Source organism: Tachypleus tridentatus, chromosome 6 (assembly GCF_004210375.1).
Source record: "Tachypleus tridentatus isolate NWPU-2018 chromosome 6, ASM421037v1, whole genome shotgun sequence".
Classification (NCBI taxonomy): Eukaryota; Metazoa; Arthropoda; class Merostomata; order Xiphosura; family Limulidae; genus Tachypleus; species Tachypleus tridentatus.
This window is the reverse complement of record NC_134830.1, coordinates 55,049,277-55,076,746: the sequence shown is the minus strand read 5'-3', so window position 1 is coordinate 55,076,746 and position 27,470 is coordinate 55,049,277. Positions and strand designations below refer to the sequence as shown.

The following is a 27,470-nucleotide window of genomic DNA, read 5'->3' as shown; positions in this document are numbered from 1 at the left end:
TCCCACTATTCGTTGGTAAAAGAGTAGCCCAAGAGTTGGCGGTGGGTGGTGATGACTAGCTGCCTTCTCTCTAGTCTTACACTGCTAAATTAGGAACGGCTAGCACAGATAATCCTCGAGTAGCTTTGTGCGAAATTCAAAACAAACAAAAATAAAACCGTTGAAATTGTTTTTGTTTTCAAATTTGCTGGTACAAACTTTTAATGCAGGAGGCCCGAACAGAGTCTGAGACAAGGGTTACAATTCTATGGAGTAAAGCACTATAATAAAACTAAGTGAGTTGTTACCTAGTTTGAATACTACGTTACGCCAAATTACCAACCATATCGAGAACAAAAGTTTCATTCTGTAAAAACTGTTTGACATTTATTTCTATTGTGTATATTGTAGAGTTTGTCGCTACAATGTGTTCGTTCATGTTTATAAGCTGAATCTACAATAACTTTATCTAATATTCTAAATGAAGTGTTTGATTACCTTTTATAATAAATCAGAATATTAAATGTTAAAACACTAGATAACAGATACACTTTGTCATAAATATAAAACTGATGTTTTGAAATATTATTTAAATAAAAGGAAACCAGATAGTGAAAATCCCAGTTTCGTTTTGTAACAGTAAACGACCACTTACTACACAAAACTTTGTTTATCTTAATTCCTTTGGCTTATGGAAAAACTGAACTTTGCTGGTCCAAAGGTTCTATCATGAGCCATTTTCGTTTGTTTTTTTTTGTCATGCTTTTATCAAGGATACGAAATAACCCTTTCAGCCATTAGTCCTAACACCTATCATACGAAAACGTGACAAGACAAAAAAGCTTTATTAATATAAGGATCAACACTCGAGATGAATACTATTGTTCAAACAGTATTGGGATCGACACTCGAAACGGATACTATTGTTCAAACAGTATTGGGATCGACACTCGAAACGAATACTATTGTTGAAACAGTAGTGGGATCAACAGTCGAAACGAATACTATTGTTGAGACAGTATTGGGATCGACACTAGAAACGAATACTATTGTTGATACAGTATTGGGATCGACACTAGAAACGAATATTATTGTTGAAACAGTAGTGGGATCGACACTCGAAACGAATACTATTGTTGAAACAGTATTGGGATCGATACTCGAAACGAACACTATTGTTGAAACAGTATTGGGATCGACACTAGAAACGAATACTATTGTTAAAACAGTATTGGGATCGACACTCGAGATGAATACTATTGTTGAAACAGTAAAATTGTCATATAACAGTGTTGACTTATTACTAACATGCAGTATTGAAACACATAGAAAAAGTTTAATGTTCCAGAACTCTAACTTTACAAAATTGTGACGTTGTACTGGATTGGTTGTAATATATATATATAAAAATATAGGTTATGTAGTGAAATACTGGTAGAAAACAACAACAACAAGAGATTAGTTTACACTCAAAATAAAAGCATCAGAAACATACGATGTTAGGTTTTTATTTAGTTTTGATTTTTTTAATGGCACTGATACTACAGTATACTGAAAGCATTTTTTATTTTAGGCAGAAAAGAGAAAAGGCAAACTAGTAGGTTATTTTCCAAATAGAACTGCAAAATTAAGCGCCAATTTGGAGGTTATGTGATAGAAACAATTTATATAAACATAGTAAAAATAGGAATTGTGGACATTAACCTCCAGTGAGACAAGACATTTGGAAGATAAGATAAATGTCTTTAAAACATCATTAAGAGAACAAACACTATTCTATCCTTTTACGTTTTCCAAGCTACTTTGTCGTGAAGCTGAAGCGATATTCTGGTTCAAAGCTACCACCAATATCGACATACATTTATTTACTATTACACTGGCTTGGAGAATCAGTGACTATACTTTCAATGGGCTTCTTCACACTGTTAAGTTGTAGGTGTTTTGTTGTTGTTTTTGGAAATAATGCTAATCCTATAGTTTATTAAAATATATAAACGATACTTATACGAATACTTTTTTCTCTTGGCTTTCGTTGCTCAAGTGTTCTGTAAAGCATCATCGTCAAAGAAGGCGAAAATAAACCAATACCTAAAATACTGTCCCAGAAAGACTAAACGTCCGCTGAAGAAGGCAAAACTTAACTGTTCTATTTTACAGCATCAAACATTGACTTGCTTTATCGTTTCTTGTATTTAGAGCAGCGTTTAAGAACTCCATGTATAACTTAAGTTTCTCTTCTCAGCAAACTGTTAATCACAAAATAAAATGTTTTATTTCAATCACTTGAAAGTTATGATTTAAACATAGAAAGCTGACGAAGTAAAAGAATGTATAGTCAAGAGCAGTGATGTATGGGTTGGTTTGGAATTTCGCACAAAGCTACTCGAGGGCTATCTGCGCTAGCCGTCCTTAATTTTGCAATGTAAAACTAGAGGAAGGCAGTTAGTCATCACCACCCACCGCCATCTCTTGGGCTACTTTTTTACCAACTAATAGTGGGATTCGCTGTTAAATTATAACGCCAACATGACTAGAAAAGCGAGCACATTTGGTTTGATGGGAATTCGAACCCGCGCCCCTAAGATTACGAGTCAAGTGCCTTATCCACCTGGCCATGCCGGACCGAAAAAAGAAATAAATCTGAAAAGTTATTTTAAAATACAAAAGTAGATAAATTAAGAATTATGTAAATGAAAAAAAACGTACCCGCTTTCTACATGTTTTTATCATAAATATTAGGCCTATTACAATCGCAAAGATTTCAACATGATACATACAAACCTGCTTCACTGAATCACACAAAATACACCTAATTATAATGACACTCACAGATAACCTAACACTAAAATATTAATTAATATTTCCGTAAGTGAAAGAGTTTCAGTTGAACAAAACCTTGTTCTTTTTATTCGTTCACTTTTTACATGTAGTGTTAAAGTAAAAAAGTGAAATATTTAGAAGTAATTAAAAACAAACACACTTTTTTCACGGGTTATTGCTATAAAATTCGCTATTTTTCTCATGATTTGGTGAACAACTGTAAACGTATAACGAGTCGACTTATCTATAATCGTGCTTCATTTCAATTTACTACAAAAAAGAACGTACATAATACACGTTTCGTGCGAAACAGCCATCATATGTATCCGCGTGATGTTACCATGGAAACAAGAAATCTTATTGTTAACGAAAGTTTCTGGAGAAGGTAAAATGTAACAAGTAAAAACCTCCAATACACTACTAATATTACCAGACTAGAATCTGAACAATGCTGCCTTTGTATCGAAGACCTCATAACAATGCATTTTTCAGTTACAAATGTTTATTGTTACTTGTCAGAATTACTGCACTGGACTGGATCTACTTTCGTTTTTTTAATATAGTATCAGTCGGTTCCAGTCAAACTGTATATAAGGGCTGAGAAACAAACGGGTCTACACTTCACTGGTTATAACTTTATCCTTTTATTAAACAAGTGCCTAAATAATGTGGTCTGAAATTGTTTCAAAAAGTTTTCATTCTGTAGGCTGTTTATTTATCTTGTGACTACAAAAGTAAGGAATGAAGAAGCCGTTCTAGTAATATATTCTTACGATGAAAGCAGAATCCTACAAGCCATAAAAATTATAAGAAACATATATAGACAAAAAAACAAGCGTATCTAGTCCACAAAATAAAAGCGGTCTGAAGCCGTCACGACTACAAGGAAATTAATTAATGTTGCGTATTAATAATAATAAGAGTTTGTTGTTTGTTTTGAATTTCGCGCAAAGCTACTCGAGGGCTATCTGCGCTAGCCGTCCCTAATTTAGCAGTGTAAGACTAGAGGAAAGGCAGCTAGTCATCACCACCCACCGCCAACTCTTGGGCTACTCTTTAACCGATGAATAGTGGGATTGACCGTCACATTATAATGCTCTCACGGCTGGGAGGGCGAGTATGTTTGGTGTGACCGGGATTCGAACCCGGACCCTCTGATTACGAGTCGAACGCCTTAACTCACCTGGCTATGCCGAGCATTAATAAGAGACAAAACTAACAACATCACAAAAACAGAACTCACGATTAAAAGCACATCTTCCTCAAAGGTACCCCGCTACTACAGCGGTAAGTCTAGGGATTTAGAACGCTAAAATCAGGGGTTCGATTCCACTCGGTGGATTAAAGCGATACATGGATTTAATAAGTCAAGCTAACAAAACTTTCGACTCGTACTGTGCTCATGTACGGTAACAGTGGTAGAAGAAAACACACACAGAAAAATAAGTCGGAACATTGAGTACAGATGTAAGCTCTATCTTTTTCAATGATGCATGTACACGTGCAATCATTGCAGTTTTCTATGGACAAGTTTTTAGTGTCTTGTTTTTAAGACAGCTCTACATAAGTAATACAATGAATTATTCTAAAAACACTGTCACACAGTCCCCACATTTCTCTTAATTTCTCCACTGTGGCTTGAAATCAGACATGTGTAAAAACGCACACACAAAGAAAACAGCAAAAACGGTTAATTCAAAAGGTTTTAGGATAAAACAACAATTGCTTGTTTTTAAACTCTTGAAAATGGCAACATTCACGTTATTTAGAATCCTGTTTTTCAACTAGCTTAAATTTTCATAAATGTTTGTGAAATTAAGCTCCTTGTGAATCTATCTTCTTCCAGTAGCAATATATAAAACATTTTTACGAGATTAAGCCTGAATACACATGCGTAAAAGTCACAGTATTTCAACGTCAAAGAACTCTGATTGGTATAAATACAAACCTGCCAAAAATCTGCGGCTGTGTGTGGAAGAGGCCCTTGGGTTGCAATATAAGCTGGATTTATTGGATCGTGGTCAATCTGTGACAGAGATGAAAGGGTTACTAAATATGTCCTCCTTATAAATAATCGGACAATAATTACAAGATTGCGTGCATATGTACGGTTAAAGTACCAATGTTGTCAGAATATCCGAGTCGCAAGGCAATAATGGCAGATGATTAGTTGCAGGCAGTGTGTGTGTGTGTGTGTGAAAGGCCATCTTTTCAGGCCATTTCTTTTTCGCAATGACTCTCAACGAAATCGACAAACCACTGAGAAGAGACTATTCTTCAGCGCTAAACACACAAAATTTTGTTGTTTACTGAACAAACTCGACCATCTGATGATGTGCTGTGCCTCGCCCACTTGTTGCACATGATGTCTTTATAGCTACTGGAAAGACGCGTCTAAACACGAAATAGGTAGTGCTCGTGTCTCAGAACCTCATTCAGTCCTTTTATAACACGTGTTTAGAATATTCGAAAACTAGCTTAAAAAGGAATATTTTATAAATAAATATATATATATATAGAGAGAGAGAGAGTGTGTCACTATTATAGTGACATAATATCCACAGACTCAGAGCGTGCTGAAACATACAAATGTTATATGTATTTTCGTCATAGCTTATAACGAATTCTCACTTTTTGTCCCTCTGCTGTAGGTAAGAGGTAAGTTTACTGACTTACAACACTAATATTTGGGGTTTCTTCCCCGCGATGGACAGAGCGTATGGAACCAATATGTGGCTATGTGCTAAAACCAAACACACAAGCAAATTCGGTTGTGCTGACATCACTGAGTTAGAAACTTCTGAGAGTTACGCGGGACTTGAAACGTGAGTGATTTTACAAGTATCACGCCTGTCCACGAATATATATGACATAATTATCACAAGCTACACGTCAGACCATGAATCTACGTGAAGCAATACCCCGAAATTATATATCCGCCGTTATATACACAGTGTTACATATACATGTTACGTGCCTCACCACTAACCTACGTGCTGTAAAATCTATGAGTTACATGCCTTCTCATGAACTCACGTGATGGATAACGTACAATTGCATGCACGTACACTAACCTATGTGACGCAATATCTACAAGTTACATGCCTTTCCATGAATCTAATTGACACAATCTCCGAAAGACTTATAGCTTTATTTTCTTTTCAGACTTTTTAATTCGCCATCTAGTAATTAAGTTAATTTTGGTGTGACAATAATACTACGGCATTGTACATCATTTATTATTCGATATTATACAGTGGATCAAATATTCAATGATTATATATGTATGTTTTTTAAAACTCTTCCTTCATTTTACTTCAGAGTTAAAATTGAAAAGAGAATCTGTGAAGTCGAGACCTAATATACTCTACATCGCTAAAATCAGGGGTTCGATTCCCCTCGGCGGGCTCAGCAGATAGCCCGATGTGGCTTTGCTATAAGAAAAACACACACCTAATATACTCTCAATATACCCTCTGCTTTGGACTGCAGTTTCGTTTATAGCACAGCATGGGTAAGCAAACCAAAGCAATATGGTTAAGTTTCTTATAATGGTAATGTGTATATAATATTTTAGTGGTATTTTACTCTTTTTTTTTTAATTTACCAGGTAATAGGTCTCTACGTCATAGATGACATTTTCAAATTTGTCTTGATGAAAAATAAAATAAATCTGTTAACATATAAATAAGCAGTATCCGTAAATTATATAAAGCATACAAAACTTTGTGACAGGAATTTTCAAAAGCTGTATAAAACTGTAATTGTTTGATTCACTAATGCTGGCAGTGATAAGAAAGGCCTAACAAAAGTTATATGTGTGAACTGATTTAATAATTCTTTTTCTTATTGAACATTATTACGAGTTTTTATTAAAATAATAAATTATTAAGTTCAAAGTTCACATTTGGCCACAAAACAACGACATGAATATTACAGCCTCGCCACTGTAATAAGCTATAGATATCTTTCTGATATCAATACATGTATCATCCGTAGATTGAGTAAAATATTCAAAGAGAAACCGACATATTAACAAACTCTCCTAGACTGCTACATGGGCCCCGGCATGGCCAGGTGGGTTAAGGCGTTCGACTCGTAATCTGAGGGCCACGGATTCGAATTCCCGTCACACCAAACGTGCTGACTCTTTCAGCCGTGGGAGCGTTATAATGTGACGGTCAATCCCTTTTTTTTGCTAAAAGAGGTGCCCAAGAGTCGGCTACTAGCTGCCTTCCCTCTAGTCTTACACTACTAAATTAACAACGGCTAGCACAAATAGCCCTCGTGTAGCTGTGCGCGAAATTAAAAAACAAACAAAAACAAAGACTGCTACATACAAACACTATACAGTTTCATCATGTGGCATCGATGTCAAATACGCACTAACATAGACAGAGATAATCTGGTTTGAATTTCGCTCAAGGAGTCCATAATGTAGCAGAGAAACACTACAGGGAAGGAAGCTAGTCATCAGCACCAACCGCCAGTTCTTGGACTACGCTTTCTTACCAACGAATAGTGACCTTGACCATTACATTTTATCGCCCTCACGACTGAAAGGGCGAGCGTGTTTGGAGGGACGGGGATTCGAACCCGCAACCCTCAGATTATGAGGCAAACGCCCAATCCATCTGGCCATGCTGAGCCCATATAGATAAAAGTGAAAATACGTGAACCTATTAAATAACAGAATTATTCTAAATCCATAACTCACTATAGTGTTGGCATTGATGTAGTCGGAGCTACTGATATTAGAGAGGTTATTTAAGATCACACGAGAATGGTCATCTGTAAATGAAGTATGTCCAGTGTTATTTTCGTCTTTCAAAAAATACCTTTATGAAGATAATTAGATTAAAGTAGATATAATTACAAACAAAAAGATATTTGAAAACTGTTAAAAAATGAAATTCTACTTAGGCATTTCATTTCAATGTATTTACAACAATAAATCTCGTTAACTATTCTTTGTGTACAAACCTTTAATTAAAACTAAATATTAAGGAGAAAGACAAGGGCTTCCGCAAGATGTATTCTTACAGGAGGGGGTAAGATGATTGAATGATATCAAAGCTATATGTAACTATGGAAGCGCAAACCTGATAATCCAGGGATGCAGGCGCCCCCTTGCAGATGCCTATGTCCTTAGAGATACTTTGAAAACAATACAGCTATATACTCAAGGAGGTCTTTGTTACAAAATGAACTATTAACACTGGAACCCAACAGCTAAAAACATGTGTATAATTCGTAAAAAAACAAAACAAAGAATAGCTGTCCAGTTATCTTCAAGAAAAAATTCAAAGTCTACAGTGTATGAAATACGTCCTTCAATGACCAAACGTAAGACTTACATGGCAAGACGCCTGGAAATCGGTTTTTGTTGATGTTCTGCGGTAGTTCAGCGGCAGAAGTGGAATATGGTTCAGCCTCGTAGGCACACAGAGCTTCCCACTCTCGGTCGAAACGGTTCTTGTTATTCAAGTGGTCTTCCATGTAGGACTGGTCGTAAAAAATTGTCACTAACATTCCACAGCTTTATTTGTCATGAACAGACATAATGGAAATTAGTTAGACTATAATAATAAGCTTATGTAGCACAGTTTCAAAAAATATGATTATATTATATCTCGCTTTTATTTCAACATCCCAACCGTTACTAAGGGCTCAGATCAGTTAAGTAACGATGTCTCTCACGGTCATTACACTTGATCAAAGTCACACTTAAGTAACCAATAGTTATTTTACTTTTTCTTTTCTGGTACAAGCTAATTTCATAGAATATCAAGAACATATCTGCTTTTAGTTAAGCAACTAATAGTTCATAGAGTTAAAAACAAACAAACCGTAACCCTTCTGGTAACTGGATTCTAACTACAACAGGTTAACTCGCAGTGCGCGTCAGCATTAATTTAGAATTATGTTTGTTTGTTTTTGAATTTCGTGCAAAGCTACACGAGAGCTATCTTTGCTAGCCATCCCTAATTTAGCAGTGTAAGACTAGAGGGAAGGCACCTAGTCATCACCACCCACCACCAACTATTGGACTACTCTCGGATTACGAGTGCCTTAACCACCTGGCAATGCTGGGCCTCAGGATTATGTAACAAGAACAGGATGCTGTTGGATTATGGGTATATAAAAATATGATTCAGAGTTTTATTAAGATATTAAGAAGACAATATGAGGGTCAATTTTCTTAACAGAAATATTCAAGTACATATTTGGCAACTGTGAAAACACGTTGTAATAGACTGAGTTTATTATTGTTTTACATTTTTATTCTAACTTTATATTTAACAGCGGTATTTATTATCAAATGAAAAAAATTTAAAGGAAAAATAATTTTATTAAAAAAAGATATTTAAAATAGAAGTTTAGAATAGCATTTCGCTCACCAAAATCATGTGTCCCGTAGAAATATCCATATTTGACGTCACCGGTTCTTCGTTCCTACAGAGAAAACTGCAGAAGATTGAACAACATCCTTCAAAGAATCTGCTTTTTGCTTGTTATTTATTGTGTCACCTCTTACATCAAGTATCAAGTATTAAAGTCCAAAATTTACTGTTTTTAAAATCTGCATACGATGAACATTAAAAGTTACCAAAGATTTTTATCATAATAACCCGATGCTTTGTTTACTTACAGGACAAAATCACGTGTGATTTTAATTCGTTCAATACGTTGAAATGCAATTTGACCAGGTCAGTAACTTGTAGTTTTTGAAACCACTTTCTCGTTCAATGAAAATTTTTATTTCAATGGTTTTTTTTAATCTTCTCGTAAAGCTACACGAGGGCTATCTGCGCTAGCCGATCTTAATTTAGCAGTGTAAGATTAGAGTAAAGTTATCACCACCCACCGTCAACTCTTGAGCTACTCTTTTACCAATGAATAGTGGGATTGACCGTCACATTCAACGCTCCCATGGCTGAAAGGGGGACCACGTTTGGTGAGACAGGGATTCGAACCTGTGACCCTCAGCCCATTTATGTAACTGTAAAAAATCATAAAAAAATTCAAAACACAAAATGTGAAACCGTAATTCTACAAGTACCTCAACATGGACCCAACAAGCCTTCATGTCAAATTTGGTGAAGTTTCGTCAACAGAGGATGGGGGGGGTAAAATTAGTAGTAAAAAACACACCTCGAAAACCCCAGAAAAACCGCACAAAGTAAAATGTACAGTTGAATCATTGTGGATCAATTGAATCTCCACGTCAATTCTGATGAAGATCCCTCCTCACCCTGCATAATAGTTACGTGGAATACAACAAATAGCACTATAATATTTATATAGATATATTTAAACTTCTGGTGATAATACTAATTGTTTCTTTAAACTACAGGTTTCAATTAAAACCTGAGGTTGACAAAAGATCCCTACTCCTTTTTGGACAACTGAGTATTTGAAGAGAAAAGAAAGGACAACACAGTTGAGTGACAATAGAAGCCAGTCATTGGAGGTGTTTCCAAGCACGATGAGTACAAATTTACGAGAGGAGCTGTAGCTCTCAGGGGCTTTCCTTTTGTATATAAGAAACTTTAGACAGGTGACTCTTTATCACGCTCGAAAACAAAATGGCTCTGATGTTGCCATGGAAACTAAATACTGGGCTCATTCTTGGTAACATCGCTTACCAAGCAAATATACATATATATATATTTCTATAATATATATATATGTATACATATAATACAAGATATGAACACTTATTGAATTAAGTATAAACGTAACTTTGATACACTTAAAAAAACTTTAATTTTACACATTAAAGAATACCGTAGAAATGAGAACGCAAGTGTCATATCACGTATTTCTCGCGTCCGTCAACGGTAACGTAACTGTTATAAGTTTATAATATTACACGTATTTATAAGTTTTAAATATTACACGTATTTATAAGTTTTAAATATTACACGTATTTATAAGTTTTAAATACTACACGTATGTTAATATTTTAAAACAAGCAAACAATACCACTAGTAGAATAGGAGCAAACACGAATCATGTTTGAGCCAGATTTTGTTTTATATTTTTAATCTACTAGATGTTGCTGGAGTTTCCTTTGACAAACATGATTGACTTAGACTCTCTGTCGTTTTTTTTCTCTCTCTCTTTCTTATCCATACTTCGAAACGCAAACCAGTTCAAACACAAATTTTGCCCCAAAGGTATGCGGAAAACCTCTTTTTCAAGAATTTTCCCAGTATGTCGTAATAGTTCCGTTTGCTCGAGTTCCCTCTCTGTTCATCCAATCCTCGGGTAATACCATGTTTACAGACAATACTTAACAAATTCATCTCCAAACATCATTTTCTTTTAGAGTGGGTCTTGTGAGCTGTACGTAAATATTATTATAAGATTAGCTGGGCTTGTCGTTGAGAGAAAATACACAAGATGACAGAGTTTCACTCGTTTTCTAGTATATAAATAAATCATAACATGAAACAAGTACAGTTTCTTACCCTTGCTATTTTTATGTTTGTAATATGTAGAACAAACAGTTCGCGTTTCTTTAACTAAACAGAAGGTTAAGATAAAGCTTGCTCTGTTAAAAGTGAAAGAAACAGCACAAATATATTCGTGTATCTACCTGCATAAGTGCATATGTGCAGGTTTGGTGAAAACGGCCAAGACAAAATTTGTAGAGCACAAATGTGTTTGTGAGTGTAGAGAAATCGTAAAGATAAATAGACATAAAAAGTTAGAAAAATAGTGTTTTTTTTTTTTGCTATCCAGAAGGACAAGATACATTATGATTAATAAAACAGTACAATAATGTAAAATCTTTGCTATGCATTTCATAGGAGATGCGAATCGAAGATCGTCACTAGTACGACGTTAGTAACGATATTTTTTCTTCCAGTTTTAGTGGTCAATCCCACTATTCGTTGGTTAAAGAGTAGCTCAAGAGTTGGTGGCGGATGATGAAGACTAGCTGCCCTCCCTCTACACTTACACTGCTAAATTAGGGACGATTAGTAGAAATAGGTCTCGTATAGCTTGGCGCGAAATTCAAAAACTAAACAAACAATTACTTTGAATAATTTTCAGGAGGAAGAGGTCAAATGTACCTGACCCTCCTGGGTATTTAACAACATCAATACCCAAATACCGACACAGTGAAACTTGAATAATTTATATATAACTGTTCAGTATGTCTGCTGGGCAGGTAAGCGGGCGCACGCACGTCCCCTCATCCTGATTCCTAAAGATATTTTATATAACCCGCGCTGAACGGTGAGCTTAAAAGCTTATAAAACTACAATGTGGGGTTCGATTCCAATTGTGAGTGAAGCAGGTCTGCGCTTAGAGACACAAGTAAGCATAGTATCTAAGTACTGAAAAAAGTACAAATATTTAATATTTATTATTAGATACAAAAGTATCAGCCAAATATTACGTATCAGTACGTATTTACCCACTGAGACGGGTATCAGAGATTGTATAATTGTGTTCAGTGTACAACAGCTGAAACAAACTGATATTTTTAAAGTACTCTTTCAAATCTTATTTTAAAGTGTAAATGTAAGATTTTTGATGAAAGTTTTAAAGTATAAATGTACGATGTTTGGGGAGTATTTTAAATTGTAAATGTGAGATTTTTGGTGAGTATTTTAACGTGTAAATGTACGATGATTAGTGAGGATTTTAAAGTGTAAATGTAAGATTTTTATTCAGTATTTTAAAGTGCAAATGTACGATGTTTGGGGAGTATTTTAAAGTGTAAATGTACAATGTTTGGAGAGTATTTTAACGTGTAAATGTAAGAATTTGGTGAGAATTTTGAAGTGTAAATGTGCGATGTTCGGATTGTATTTTAAAGTGTAAATGTAAGATTTTTATTCAGTATTTTAAAGTGTAAATGTAAGATTTTTATTCAGTATTTTAAAGTGTAAATGTACGATGTTTGGGGAGTATTTTAAAGTGTAAATGTACGATGTTTGGAGAGTATTTTAAAGTGTAAATGTAAAAATTTGGTGAGTATTTTAACGTGTAAATGTAAAAATTTGGTGAGTATTTTAACGTGTAAATGTAAGAATTTGGTGAGAATTTTGAAGTGTAAATGTGCGATGTTCGGATTGTATTTTAAAGTGTAAATGTAAGATTTTTATTCAGTATTTTAAAGTGTAAATGTAAGGTTTTTATTCAGTATTTTAAAGTGCAAATGTACGATGCTTGGGGAGTATTTTAACGTGTAAATGTACGATTTTTTGTTAAGAAACCACGATATTGTTCCAGTTGTGAGAGAATTTTGAAAAGTAACAATTAACAATGCATTTAACAGTTAACAACTCAATGAATAAAATTCAAATAATGAGCTCCCAGTGGCATAGCATTATATCTGTGGACTTACAATGCTAGAAATCGAATTTCGATATCTGTAGTGGGCAGAGCACATATAGTCCAGTGTGTAGCTTTGTACTTAACTACAAACAAAGGAGTGCAAATAACGATGAATGTCTCAACTACTTTATTTACATTTGTTCTTTTTTTATTACATTTTGGTTGCCTTTAAAAATTAGAAACAACAGCTCGTGGGCAGAACAGATTCAGATTGTTAATATTTGATCGTATCAACACCAAGGTATTTTTGTTTCCTTGCTTTTTAAGTGAAATATGAAGTACATTGATATATGTACCCGTGAAATGTAGTTTCTGGTTGGGTTTCCAATATTCCAAGGTGCATCATGTCTAAGAGTTGATTGATTACAATACGGTGGTGTTTCTTCGTTTCACACAGAGGTGCCGATTTGACACTCGAATACGAAATTTCGGAGCGTGTTTCTTTATTGTTGTTGTTCTGACAGATAGAAGTAAAATGACATCGAAACTCGAGCAATGTGTGGAATGTTTCATTTTATCTCTGAAGTTTTCGATATCCAAATACTGTATATAACAACAGCAAATTCTCAAATCACTGAAAAAGTCAGTAGCTTTGATCTATTCCACCAGCCGGTCCTTGTAGGCTGTCATATCGATTTTTTTTTACAAGATATATCATTTAATATCACTTTTAAACCGTTCATAGAAGTTACAAATGACTCGACATTCTACTCATCAAAGGTTCCGAAAGAGTCCTCGATAAAAGAAAATATCTGCCTGCCCATCCATACATCCATTGATGTATCTATATACATACATATATATATAAAGGTGTTCTCCGTCACGAGTGTCCTGAGGGAGGCATCGGCTGTAAGCTTATTTCAGATGTCGGAGGAAATGCCACGACCAATGGATTTTCTAATCTTTCTGGTTCTTTGTTTATGTCAACGTGTTTAATTCCCCAGCCTATTTACTCTCGCAAACTATGCTTTCATTGCTTTTTGCACAGAATTAAGAGTTTACTTGTAGGTGTGAACTGTACAAATAAAAGAATCAAATACTTTGAAAACGGAGGCAAATCTTCTTGGGCACTTACCTAGGGATTCCAGAAGAACTTACGAAAATCCGCCCCCTGGTGATATGTTCGAACTAAACTAGAAGGTTAGATGAATCAGTCTCAAAGAGCGGAACTGATGTGAAACTTCTGGAATTGATTCAGATTCATTCTAGCATTTAATTAAGCAATAAAAGAAGGAGGAAATATACCCTAGCAGGTCTAGAGGGCGCATGAGCGTGACGTGGGCACCGCTGCGCACCCCATACGTTCAGTTATCAGGGGAAAATGGCGGTCATTCTGTTTATGCTCACAAAGAAAAAAAAAAGAGTGCATGAGCCAGAACTCTGAAAAGTCTTGCTTGATCAAACTGTGAGTTTATAGTCTTTCACACAAATTCAGAGCGCGTTTGTTTTATGTTTTTGTAAATGATATAAAATTTGCAGAGCGATTAAACGCATAAAATAGAAACACCATTTTCTTTTGACAGGAATGTTTCTCATTTCACAGTTGTGAAAGTAGAACAGTAACTAAAAACACACGTGCCTTAGAAGTGGAATTCAGCCTTCAGTTTGGTATAAATGTGTGGGACTTCTGCTCATCATTTTGTCTCTAATCCAGTTTATTTCAAAACTAGTGTATATATACATATATATTTGTTTTGTTGTGAATTTCGCGCAAAGCTACACGAGGGTTATCTGCAATATCCGTTCCTAATTTAGCAGTGTAAGAGTAGAAGGAGGGCAGCTAGTCTTCATCACCCGCCGCCAACTCTTGTCATGTTTGTTGTGACGAAGATTCGAACCCGCGATCCTCAGACTGAAAGTTAAGCACTCTAACCACCTGGTCATGCCTGGCCTTGCTCTAGGACAAAAAAAACAACCTAAAAAAATTTTCGCTACCTGCTGTCTTAAACAACTGTATTATTTAATTTATTTGTCATGGCCTGTTTTCTTAATTAATTAAATTATTTATCTCCTTTGTTGTTACCCGCTTATTTATTAATTTTATTCCTTAATTTCTCTCTCTTTCCTGATAATTTCATTCATTAAATTCAAAGCAACGCCACAATTTTACAAGTAGTACCAGAGCATTCTTATTATTCGAATATTCTATTCAGATTAGACGTTTATATGTGGCGTTTGATCCTAGTATAAGTGATGTTACAAGTTTAACGTAGCAAACAATCGTATGTCGTAGGTGAAATGCTCATATGAATTTTCTGTTTTAACTCGAATATGGAGAAATAGGCATCAGAACTGGTAACATAACAATTACGTACACTCAAAAACTGTTATAAAGTTAAAATAAAAGTGTATAATTAAATAAATAGGAACTGCAAAGTTTAAATCCCCGGACATAAGGCGCTGAGGACAACAGGACCTTTGACCTCTGGATTTCCAAGTCAATCCTGAAAGCAGTGAAAACATCACAGTAAACAGAATGAACTGTCGTATGTTGATGAGGAAAACTAGTTTCTCTCACATTATATTCTGACAGTTCGTTCTAACAGAATTTTAAAGACATTTATACACATAATGATTATTTAATAGTCAAAAGAGATAATTATTGCGTTATACAAATCACAAGTTAGGCCTAACTAAATATTGTGTATGGTTTTCGTCTTTTTATCTTTGAAAAAATTAACTTATTGAAAATGGTTCTGAGAATGGATACTAAGAGCATTCCAGAATGGAAAGGTTATCTTAAAGAAATAGATAATATCTCTTAGGTCATTTTATAATAAAGTTAGAGGAATCTGATACAAGTCCAGATAGATGAGATGCAGGTCTCTGATTTTATTTGTTCTGAATTCTGAAGACATAAGAATGAGGAGACAAAAATTTAAGGTTTCCAAATGATAGGCTAGTCTTCAGTTAAGAGATTTTTATTTTTATAATAGGGTAAAATGAGTTGCTATCAACAGTAATGAAAGCCAGTACTTTATAAAAGTTTCAGGGGAGAATCGATGATTTTATGTAAAACTACGGGGCGAATTTAACTTTCCTATTTCTTGGGAGTGAGTGCAGGTGCAGGGACAGCCTTGAAGAAACAAGCGGTTCTTTGTTGTCCCTATGTTATATATTTGCACACTTTGTTATTTTGTATGAAGAGTGGATTAGTGCACTTTACATGTTTAAGCAGAAGTCTAAGAGAAAATAGAACTAAGTATAAACACTGCTCATGAGTAATATGTTCACATATAACCAAAACTATACATATTTTTCAACATAACTCACGGCAAACGGAGGAAAACACCAAACACGCTTGCCCTTTCAGCCGTGAGGGAGTTATAATCTACCTGTCAATCTCATTATTCGTTGGTAAAAGAATAGCCCAATAGTTGGCAGTGGGTGGTGATGACTAGCTGCCTTCCCTCTAGTCTTGCACTACTAAATCAGGGTCGGTCAATGCAAATAACCCTCGTGTAGCTTTGTGCGAAATTCAAAACAAATATATATAATTTCTCTCTAAGCCCAAAGTTATACAATGAGCTATCAGTATTTTGCCCATCGCGAGTATCGAAATCCGTATTTCAGCCCTATAAACCTGGAGAGGTATCACCGAGTAATAAGTTTTACGTCTGAACGCAAACGCATTTCTTCGAGGCAGTAGAATTATAGAAAAGTTAGTTTGACATAAACATAAATTTGTATATTGTGTTATAACAACAGTCTTTCTCTGTAATAGTTGTAGGGACCACGCAAACCATCCAGCTATTCTAACTATCTCTAATTGGGGCAATGAAAATGAAGAATTTTTCCCTGAGGGACAAAAACAAACAAACAAGAAAACTTTAGCTCGCCAGCACCTGAAGAGACTGACAAAATCTTGAATTAATGCGTTTAATATCAGACACGAATACCTCGAGTATAGGAAATGATAGAAGAAAACGCCGGAGGACTCGAAACACCGACATTTTATAAGCGGATGAAAGTGAACACAAGGAGGATTACTTTTCATTTCCTAAAGGACTTTTCAAAAATTTGAACGAAGCTTTAACGTCACGTGACACACAAGATGGCATTAAATTTTCAAAATTAGGAGTGAATAGAAAAAAGGAAAAATCCAGTTTACCATCTTCTTTCTATACTGAGTTTCACATTTCATTGTACAAAGGCAATGGGATTTATTTCGTTAATAACAATCCTTTAAACCTGAAGGCATATCAATGCTGACATAAGTTTATCTCATTAAATAGATTTCACAAGTTAAAGTTGTAAACATGCTTTTACAAACACAGAAGCCCTCCGCTAGTACAGCGGTAAGTCTACAGATTTACAACGCTAAAATCAGGGGTTCGATTCCTCTCGATGTGTTCAGTAGATAGCCAGATGTGGCTTTGCTATAAGAAAAAAACACACACACAGAAAATCGTAAGAAAATACAGTTGTTCTGCAGCTTGAAGAAATATGCAACACTGTGTGAAGTCCACTAAATACAAATAGTGATGTTTAGCTGTGGGTGAATATTTATAATTTTTACAACTGAATCACATTTAGTATTGTTTTACAGTTAGAAATCGTCAAGCACAGGAATGATTACATTCAGCGAATGAGACAGAAAAGTCCCTCAGAAAACGTTTGTTTTGTTTTGAATTTCGCGCAAAGCTACAGGAGTGCTATATGCGCTAACCGTCCCTAATTTAGCAGTGTAAGACTAGAGAGAAGGCAGCTAGTCATCACCACCCACCGCCAACTATTGGGCTATTCTTTTATCAACGAATAGTGGGATTGACCGTCATATTATTGTGCTCCTACGACTGAAAGGGCGAGCATATTTGGTGCGACGGGGATTCGAACCCGCAACCCTCGGATGACGAGTCGAATGCTTTAACCACTTGGTCATGCCAGGCCGAGAACGTGAAAAGCAGAAATAACTGCATTTAGCGAATACAGCGGAAAATCATTTAGAAAATGCGAAATGGAGGGGAAATCATGTTTAAAAAATGCGATAGAAAAATCGCTTAGAAAACATAAAACGCCGGAATAATTACATTCAGTGCATGCTGCCGAAAAGTCATTTTCAAAGCATGAAACGAAGGGATAACTACATTCAATGTGTTTTTTTATGATTATGGTTAGTAAACGTTTAAGTATAAATGGAAGGTACGAGATGCTGCTACACTGCGTATTTTAAAATAAAGATTTACTTTAACTGTTCAATAATTTCCGGTTAATGTAGGCTAGAATGACAGTAACTGAAATAATTTTTAACATATTGATTTCTCAGACACATTAATAAATAGATTTTGTTAAATAATTGAAAATTTTGATAACATAAAATAGAAGTCAACGTGTTAATTAAAGTTTGAAAAGATATAGGGACTGACGGTAATAATAACGTTTCATAGACCGGTAACAACTGAAATAATGCTGTTTTATAAAACAGTTGGGTTCAAAAAAAGAATATCCCGTAAGGGTATAAATGAAAAAAAGGATCCTAGGGTACATTTTAAACAGCTCAGATTACCAAAAATTAATGCATTAAAGAAAGATCAAAGACTCAATTACGTAAAAAATTGAATAGCAAAAAATGTTTTGTTAAATGTTTGAATGACATAAAATAGTTCAAGAGAAATCTAAATTAGACAGCTTAAGATCAGTTTATCCCTTTCTGGATAAGAGAATACAAACTAAAACAACTTGAATCATCACTGAAAACGAAAATAAAACATTACACTTTTAGAAATAAAATAGAAAGTTAAAAAATAATAATAAAAGGACCGGCATGTCCAGTTAGTCAAGGCACTCGACTCGCTATCTGAAGGGCGCGGGTTCGAATCCCCGTCACACCAAACATGCTCGACCTTTCAGCCGTGGGGTCGTTATGACGTTACGGTCAATCCCAAAGTTACGTACAAGAACATGATATTTAATATTGCTAATAGGAATAACTCCATGATCAGATAACGTAAAGCAATTTGTTTTTTTATTAGGGGAAAATAGAATTTGTGGACAGTAGGACGTTAGGAAAACAGCTAAACAATTGCCACTGCTTCAAAAACACGAATAAAAGAAGACGGTGAAAGACAAGAGTAGAACAGTGATAATAAGATTTAGTAATTAATGATCTCACCATGAAGAAATGGAGAATCGACTGGAAGGACTTGGTTGGGATGGTTCACTCTGGAACAAACTGCTCCTTCTTTTCGGTGATTGGTCAATAAGTTCAAGTTTATCATTAGTCTTGCTCGCCATTCGCTGTCGACATAAGTCCTATTTACAATAATGTCATTTCTTAATACTTCTACAAAAAAAAAAAGACTTCCTATTAAAAATAAATCTTTTCTAAAAACTGGTCTAAATTATTGTTAATAATTTAGTATTCTCAGAGTTTCTTTCTTTCCCGTTGGTTTTGAATAACTTGATTAAAACATCATTTCATTTCTGCAATATAATTACGACCTTCTAGAAAACTACACCAGTTTTTATACTAATACGTAACATTAACAGAACAGAGGGAAAGGGCGAACACGTTTAGTGAGATGAGAATTAGAAACCGAGACACGCAGACTGCGAGTCAAACACACCTCGCCACCTGGCAGTGCCGGACCTTCCATCAAAACCGAGACACGCAGACTGCGAGTCAAACACACCTCGCCACCTGGCAGTGCCGGACCTTCCATCGAAACCGAGACACGCAGACTGCGAGTCAAACACACCTCGCCACCTGGCAGTGCCGGACCTTCCATCGAAACCGAGACACGCAGACTGCGAGTCAAACACACCTCGCCACCTGGCAGTGCCGGACCTTCCATCAAAACCGAGACACGCAGACTGCGAGTCAAACACACCTCGCCACCTGGCAGTGCCGGACCTTCCATTGATAAATCCACTTTTCACGTTATAATCAAAATTAGGAATTTGTTTTGTATTTTTAAACACCTTGTCGAAGTATAAGTGTAGAGGTTGTGAAAGGCTACTGGTCCGTAAACAGTGACAAGGTATTTAATTTAGTAGAAGTTGTTTTTTAACCATTTTACATTTCATAACAAACCCATCGTTCAAAATAACTATGTTTTCATTTCAGTAGCTCAGAACCAAGTTACACTATATATGTTGCGCTCAGCACAGTTAGCATGGAAGAGCCTCTACTTGGTCCAACTTAGTAAAATATGTATTAAAAATATCTGAGCATTTTATCACACATTTTATATATTATTAGCACGAGATCAGTTATCCACGTATCGTTGTCAGAATAGACATGACACACCATCAGGTGTCTCTCTAATTTATCTTTACACTATGTAAAATACAGAATGTCCATAAATTATTCATCCCATTATAGGCCTTTATAAATTCTTTATTATATGGGCTACTTCAAAACAGTTTGTGACAATTAATAACACAACTCAAGAATTTTTTTTTTATTTCATACAACATTCACACAATACATGCTTCTTAATGTTTGGAACAAAATCATCTTCCACCTTGATGCTCTGCATGCAACCAATGGGGCTCACATGGAAGTTTACTGGATTTATTAACTGAATTGTGGTAGTTTACTGGATTTATTAACTGAATTGTGGTAGTTTACTGGATTTATTAACTGAATTGTGGTAGTTTTACGAATGTGTATTGGGCTGGCAGGCAATTTCTTAACTTTTCGTAACGGGACTGGCGTGACAGATTCTACAAATTTTTCAACCCACTACCTTTTACTGATCTATTATATATGGCCCGGCATGACCAGCTGATTAGGGCGCTCCACTCGTAACCTGAGGGTCGCGGGTTCGAATCCCCGTCACACCAAACATGTTCGCCTTTTCAGCCATGGAAGCTTTATGATGTGACGGTCAATCCCACTATCCGTTGGTAAAAGAGTAGCCCATGAGTTGGCGGTGGGTGATGTGACGAGCTGCCTTCCCTCAAGGTTACAGACTTAAATTAAGGATGGCTAATGTAGATAGCCCTCGTATGGCCATGCGTGGAATTACAAAAACAAACCTTTAGGTCAACAAACACACAAACATAATTTAAACCATTATTCAATATACACACGTTTTTATGTTGTTGTTTTTTCCTTTTTAAAATCTCATAAACTGAGTTAATAAATAACCAGCTGTTTCTCCGCGAGGTCTCCAAATCCCCATCACTTGGTATTTCATAATGGATACAGACATTTCATACGTTCGAGCCTAAAACCAAGCTTATAATTTCTCTCTCGCTTATATGAAAAGGATAATGATTCCGGGCTCGAGGCGAAATTCGCTTACGCTTTAGAGCACGGGAAACAAGATGTCACTTACTCCGAAAACTTCAGAGAAAAAAAAACCCTGACATTTTGTCAGGTTTCAGGTTCGCCATTCTTTTTGCAGAGACAGCGTATTACGGATCATCGTAAGTAAACCTGTAGCGACAACTGATGTAAAGAGTTTGAAACGGATAAACAAGAATTACCCAATCTTTTTACTGTCTAACAGATTTAGTCCACTTCGACTCATCGTACTTAAATCCAAGATATTTCTTTCAACCTTCTATTGTTTCGTTCCTCTTTAATACCTTGTTCCGACGGGGGAAACAAAATAAGTAAGTAAAGTAAAAAGAGATTATGAACTGAAAAAAATAAAGATTTTTTTTTACACATCAGTGATCTTACCCGTAAAAGACAAAACCTTCAGTCCATTAGCAACAACTAATAGAATATTTTTAAGCTTGTTTGTTTTTGAATTTTGCGCAAAGCTACACGAGGGCTATCTGCGCTAGCCGTCCCTAATTTAGCAGCGTAAGACTAGAAGAAAGGTAGCTAATCATCACCACCCACCGTCAACTGCTGGGCTACTCTTTTACCAATGAATAGTGGGATTGATTGTAACATTATAACGCCCCCACGGCCGAAAGGGCGAGCATGTTTGGTACGACGGGGATTTTTAAGCATGTCGAAAACATCAAAAGTTAAAAAGGACCCAGATATGGGAATTAACCAAAGAATTGAAATAAAAATTACTGAAACATAGTATAGATATACGACGTCTTTAACATGAGTGTAATCTGAGCATATCTGAAACATGCATTTATATATCAGTTATTGTTAAATCCTAGCAAATATTATGAATATCATGTCACGCAATATCATATAGCAAATAAAACTAATACGTTGACATATCAACTTAACTCTTGTAAAATTATAATACTACTAAAATAAAGCTACAAAATCAAAATAAAATAAATATAAACAAAGGAGAAACGTTATCTGTCATAAATAACAAACCAGGTTTAACTGACAATCGTATAATAGCTAAATAAACCAGGTAGATTAACAAACGTATAATGAAATATGCCAGGTTGACAAACAAACGTATAATAGGTAAACAAACCAGGAAGATTAACAAACGTAAAGTAACAAAATATACCAGGTAGACTAACAAACATATAATAGCTAAATAAACCAGTTAGGTCGACAAATATATAATAATCCAGATGGATTGACAAACGTATAATAACAAAATAAACTAAGTATATTAATAAACATGTAATAACTAAATAAACCAGGAAGATTAACAAACGTATAATGGCTAAATAAACCAGATAGGTCGACAAAGATATAATAATCCAGGTGGATTAACAAACGTATAACTAAACAAAACAGGCAGATTAACAAACGTAAAGTAACAAAATATACCAGGTAGATTAACAAACGTATAATAACAAAATAAACCAGGCATATTGATGAACATGTAGTAACTAAATAAGTCAGGAAGATCAACAAACGTAACATAACAAAATATACCTGGTAGACTAACAAACGTACAATAATTGAACAAACTGGAAAGACTGGCAAAGGTATGATAACTTAATAAACCAGGGAAGACTAACAAACGTACAATAATTGAGCAAACTGGAAAGACTGGCAAAGGTATGATAACTTAATAAAACCAGGGAAGACTAACAAACGTACAATAATTGAACAAACTGGAAAGACTGGCAAAGGTATGATAACTTAATAAAACCAGGGAAGACAATAATTGAACAAACTGTAAAGACTGGCAATATGATAACTTAATAAACCAGAACAAACTGGAAACTGGAAAGACTGGCAAAGGTATGATAACTTAATAAAACCAGGGAAGACTAACAAACGTACAATAATTGAACAAACTGGAAAGACTAGCAAAGGTATGATAACTTAATAAAACCAGGGAAGATTAACAAACGTACAATAATTGAACAAACTGGAAAGAGTGGCAAAGGTATGATAACTTAATAAAACCAGGGAAGACTAACAAACGTATAACACCTAAACAAACCAGGGAGACTAGGAAATGTATCTATATATCAAAATAGGAAAAAACGAAATAAATATTTCTAATGGTTTGTTTCAATGATTTACTATAAAGTACAGAGCTTTATTTTGGACTACCTGTCCTCATTTGTAATAATAATTGATATTACAAAGAAATAATCATCACGGAAAAGCAATCGTTTAACAAGGAAGAGTGCTACGAGAAATAAGGAACATAATACAACTTATAGAAGTTTATAAATTTAACGTAACTGTACCTAAACTTACAAAGTATTCAGTTAAGCTAACTTAAAAATAAAGGCGCTCATAACCTTACCGTATTACGTCAAAACACTAAACCTAATTGTGACATGGATTTCTAATTAAATTACCTGATAATCTTGGGTAGCGTTTGTTTCAGGCAAGCCGAGATTCTGCAGTTTTTGCCTAGACCTAGCATGGCGGCGGATGACATAGACAGCTGCGACAGCGATCAGAGCTCCAACGATAAAACCACACAGCACAAAGGAGAGGATGAAGACCCGATGAGTGGAACTCTGTTCGTTGATCACTTCAAAATGTGTCTGCAATAGATAAAAACAAAAGACACGCGGAATTTAATTACATTAACATCTCACTTAATTGTGGGAACTCAGATCTTAAGCTTCAAACACGTGCAAATACATCTTTATGGAGTTACTAGAGAAACATTAAAAACGTGTAAGCTCAACAATAAGTCTGCGTTGGGCATTTGCATCATACATCGATACTGTCATGCAAAAACGCAACTATTTATATTAAGCAAACGCGAACCAAAACACGTTTATGTAAATAATTTCGAATACATGAAGAGCAAAAATTGACTCGAAATTTTTCCTATTATTCATAAGAAAGTGAAAAAAAATGTTAACATTTTGAACTACGGTTTAAGGCAATAGATTAAATCATATTAAGCTTCACAGGGGCTCTGGCTATTAAGACTTTGAAGCCTGAAGTAAACGTCATGGAAACTTCTTTCAATATGTTAATCTGAATATAAAGGCTTAACTAGGTAGGTCAGGTACTTCTTGTCTTTTGAATATTAATAAAGCTTAACTAAGTAATTCAAATACTTCTTATCTTTAAAAAATAAATGAAGGTTAACTAAGTAGAACAGACACTTTTTACCCTCTTAATATAATGCAATATTTTTTAAAATAATCAAATGACATATTTCGCTTAATAATATTACTGTATTTTGCAGTCTTGCCAGAGTCATATTTTTTACAGGTTTACTAAGTTATGGTCTAATACAGAGGTTTCAAAACTGTATTCTCGGCCCCCTGAGGGTCCGAAGTTATATAACAAATTTATGAAATAATCGTTTACTGAAAGAGTAACGAATAAAATAAAATGTCACGACATTATAAAACGAATATGGTAATATATACAAATCCCAAATTAATAATTGTAGTTAACATAAATCGAATTATTGTGCGACGAGCTCCTTTGCTTGCCGATCGCAAAACACATGACAATTAATTGATTTCCACTTCTATCTGTACATTTAAAATCAAAGTACAGAAATAAGATAAATGTGAAACCAGATCTTCATGTGAAACTGTCAGACATTAACCCAGAAATCTGCAAAATTATTTCAGCGAAGCAGTATTTACTCTCCAACGCCCTCTCACTCATTATCCATATGAGTTTGGTTTATTTTGAATTTCGCGCAAAGCTACACGAAGGCTATCTTCGCTTCTTCTTCTTCTTCATGTGTAAAATCTGCGGCAGACATCGACGACCATGGCATGCCAGACTTCTCTTCGCTAGCCGCCCCTAATTTAGCACTGTAAGACTAGAGGGAAACAGTTAGTCATCGCCACCCACCGCCAACTCTTGGGTTACTCTTTTACCAACGAATAGTGGGATTGACCGTCACATTATAACGCCCCTATGGTTGAAAGGGCGAGCATGTTTGGTGTGACAGGGATTCGAACCCGTGATCCTCAGATTACAAGCCGAGTGTCTTAAACACCTGGCCATGCCGAGCCCACACAGACAGATCGATAGACAGAGTCTCTAGAAAGCAGAATTAAAGTCCTCAAACAATAATGTTAAAAGGTGCACTTAAATGCTCTTCGTAATAATGCGGCTGTAATTTCATCTTCGATCTAGTTTTCGAACTTACAACGTTGCATGGAGTCAGTCAATGGCACAAGAGCTTACCAGGTGTTTACTAAGAACGTAAAACAAAAATTTTACAAAGAGCTCCGACTTTTAACTTCACCATGAAGGCCATTGACACATATCAACAAACACTCTCTTCAGTCACGAACTTACCTTCATGAAAACAAAGCAAACGCAATAAGAAAATAATCATTGTTTCTTTTTTGTAAATGTAACCAACAGAGAGTACTACTTCCCTATGATACAATGTTGATAATACTTTATGTGTTGGGTACAATAGTGTTCATGGTACCATAAGTACTCTGATCCATACACATTAAATCAAGTGTCTCAGAATAAAATATTGTGGTATTTGGTATTCCAAAAATTGTTTAATATCAAAGATTAATTTCAAGAGTGGTCCAGTTCAACCTACCCTTTTATCTACTTGTGGTATTGTGTTATATTAGTTTAGGAGAACTACACTCCTCATTAGTAACCCTGAACACAGGGTAGCCAGTGAAAGATAAACTGGACATATCGTGTGAGTATATAATGTAAAGAGCTGAACAGTAGACAACGACACTTTTTCTTCACCTATTCCAGAATTTTCTTATAGTCACTATAAAATAAAGTGCATTCATGATGAAACTTTGTAGAAAGGATGACAACTGCCTGTTGTGGAGACACAAGTGTAGTGGACGACGTTTCGAAAGTCTTACCCGTATTTTTCTTTGTTTTTCGTAGGTTTTCTTAAAATTTAACCAATGATAAAAAAGAATATATGTAAGAAAATCGAGTGTATGTTTCCAAAAAAATATCACATATTCTAATTTAAAATATTATGCTACGTTCGAATAATTGTGCAACGTTTAGGTAAATACGATAAGAAATATCTTAGGTGATATACTTTACAAGTCTGGTTATGTAGGACACATATATTACCAAGCACATCAGCGCTTGATAGAAGTCACATGACTCCAATCCTTTCTCATGTAATATTAGGGTTCAGCCACTTCTGTTGAGCTCAGCGTACTGACATAATCAAATAAAGATCCCTCTAGGCCAAACTACATCAGCAACGGATTAAACCTGAAACGGACATTGATCTAGAAAATAAACACATGTGATTGGATAGCTTTGGTGTAATCAGCCCCTTAATCCTAAGTTATCTAGCTCTGTGTAGCCTGTGGGGTCCGCCATTCACACGCCGGCTCATCTCACTTCGTGACCCACAAGATTTCCTAACCTCACAACAAACACACACACACATTACTTAATAAATGCGTCCAGTGCATTGAATCTATCTAATGAAAGCTCAAAAAATAACATGTATGGTTGTCAAAAATCCGCCGTAACGTCGTAAAAATGTGACAGAAAATAACAAGTAAAAATAAAAATAAAAAATGAATTCAACCATCTTTTGTCATATTTCTTTCATCATTAGCCAGAGAAGCTATTCTATGTTGTCCTTTCAGCCACAATGTAAGAGTATCTGTTCAAAAATTTATTTACTTATTTAGAATGTCTGCGTAAAGCTACATAATTCTACCTGCGCTATCCGTCCCTATTTTTGAAGCGATAGAGTGGGGTGCGGTAAAAACTGCTAGTTATCAGCATCCACCGCCAACTCATGGGCTATTCTAATCTGATAGTAAAGTCGAACCGTCATTCTTATAACACCCCCACGGTCTACTGACCCACTACCAATTTTAATACTCAATTCAGCTGCGCTACAACAATAAGTGTTGTTGTAGAAGGTGCCGCCATGTGTAACCCGAAGGCTTTCTGTGTAGCTGGTTGATTTGTTTGCCCAAGAGACAGTGGTTATTCGACTCTACGGAACAGTGTAGAGACCCGACACCAGACCTCATGAATTCCGAGTTACATCCGGTCCATGTCTCAT

General features: G+C 35.3%; 1 protein-coding gene across 11 annotated transcripts in view; it reads right to left on the bottom strand.

Moving 5' to 3' along the window:
- The window catches only part of LOC143252550 (receptor-type tyrosine-protein phosphatase N2-like), a 96,358-nt gene that overhangs the window by 17,951 nt on the left and 50,937 nt on the right, over window positions 1-27,470 (bottom strand). For 5 of the 11 annotated variants that reach the window (XM_076504882.1, XM_076504871.1, XM_076504874.1 and 2 more), the window contains exons 2-7: window positions 23,809-24,000; window positions 19,271-19,410; window positions 9,201-9,267; window positions 8,157-8,304; window positions 7,517-7,590; window positions 4,748-4,825 (exon numbers count right to left, since the gene is read on the bottom strand). In XM_076504882.1, the coding sequence (XP_076360997.1) occupies window positions 4,748-4,825; window positions 7,517-7,590; window positions 8,157-8,304; window positions 9,201-9,267; window positions 19,271-19,392 (489 nt within the window). In that variant the 5' untranslated portion in view covers window positions 19,393-19,410; window positions 23,809-24,000. Of the gene's footprint in view, window positions 1-4,747; window positions 4,826-7,516; window positions 7,591-8,156; window positions 8,339-9,200; window positions 9,268-9,667; window positions 15,603-19,270; window positions 19,411-23,808; window positions 24,001-27,470 lie in introns of those variants that run through there. The other 6 variants (XM_076504872.1, XM_076504880.1, XM_076504873.1 and 3 more) reach the window with 6 other exon arrangements.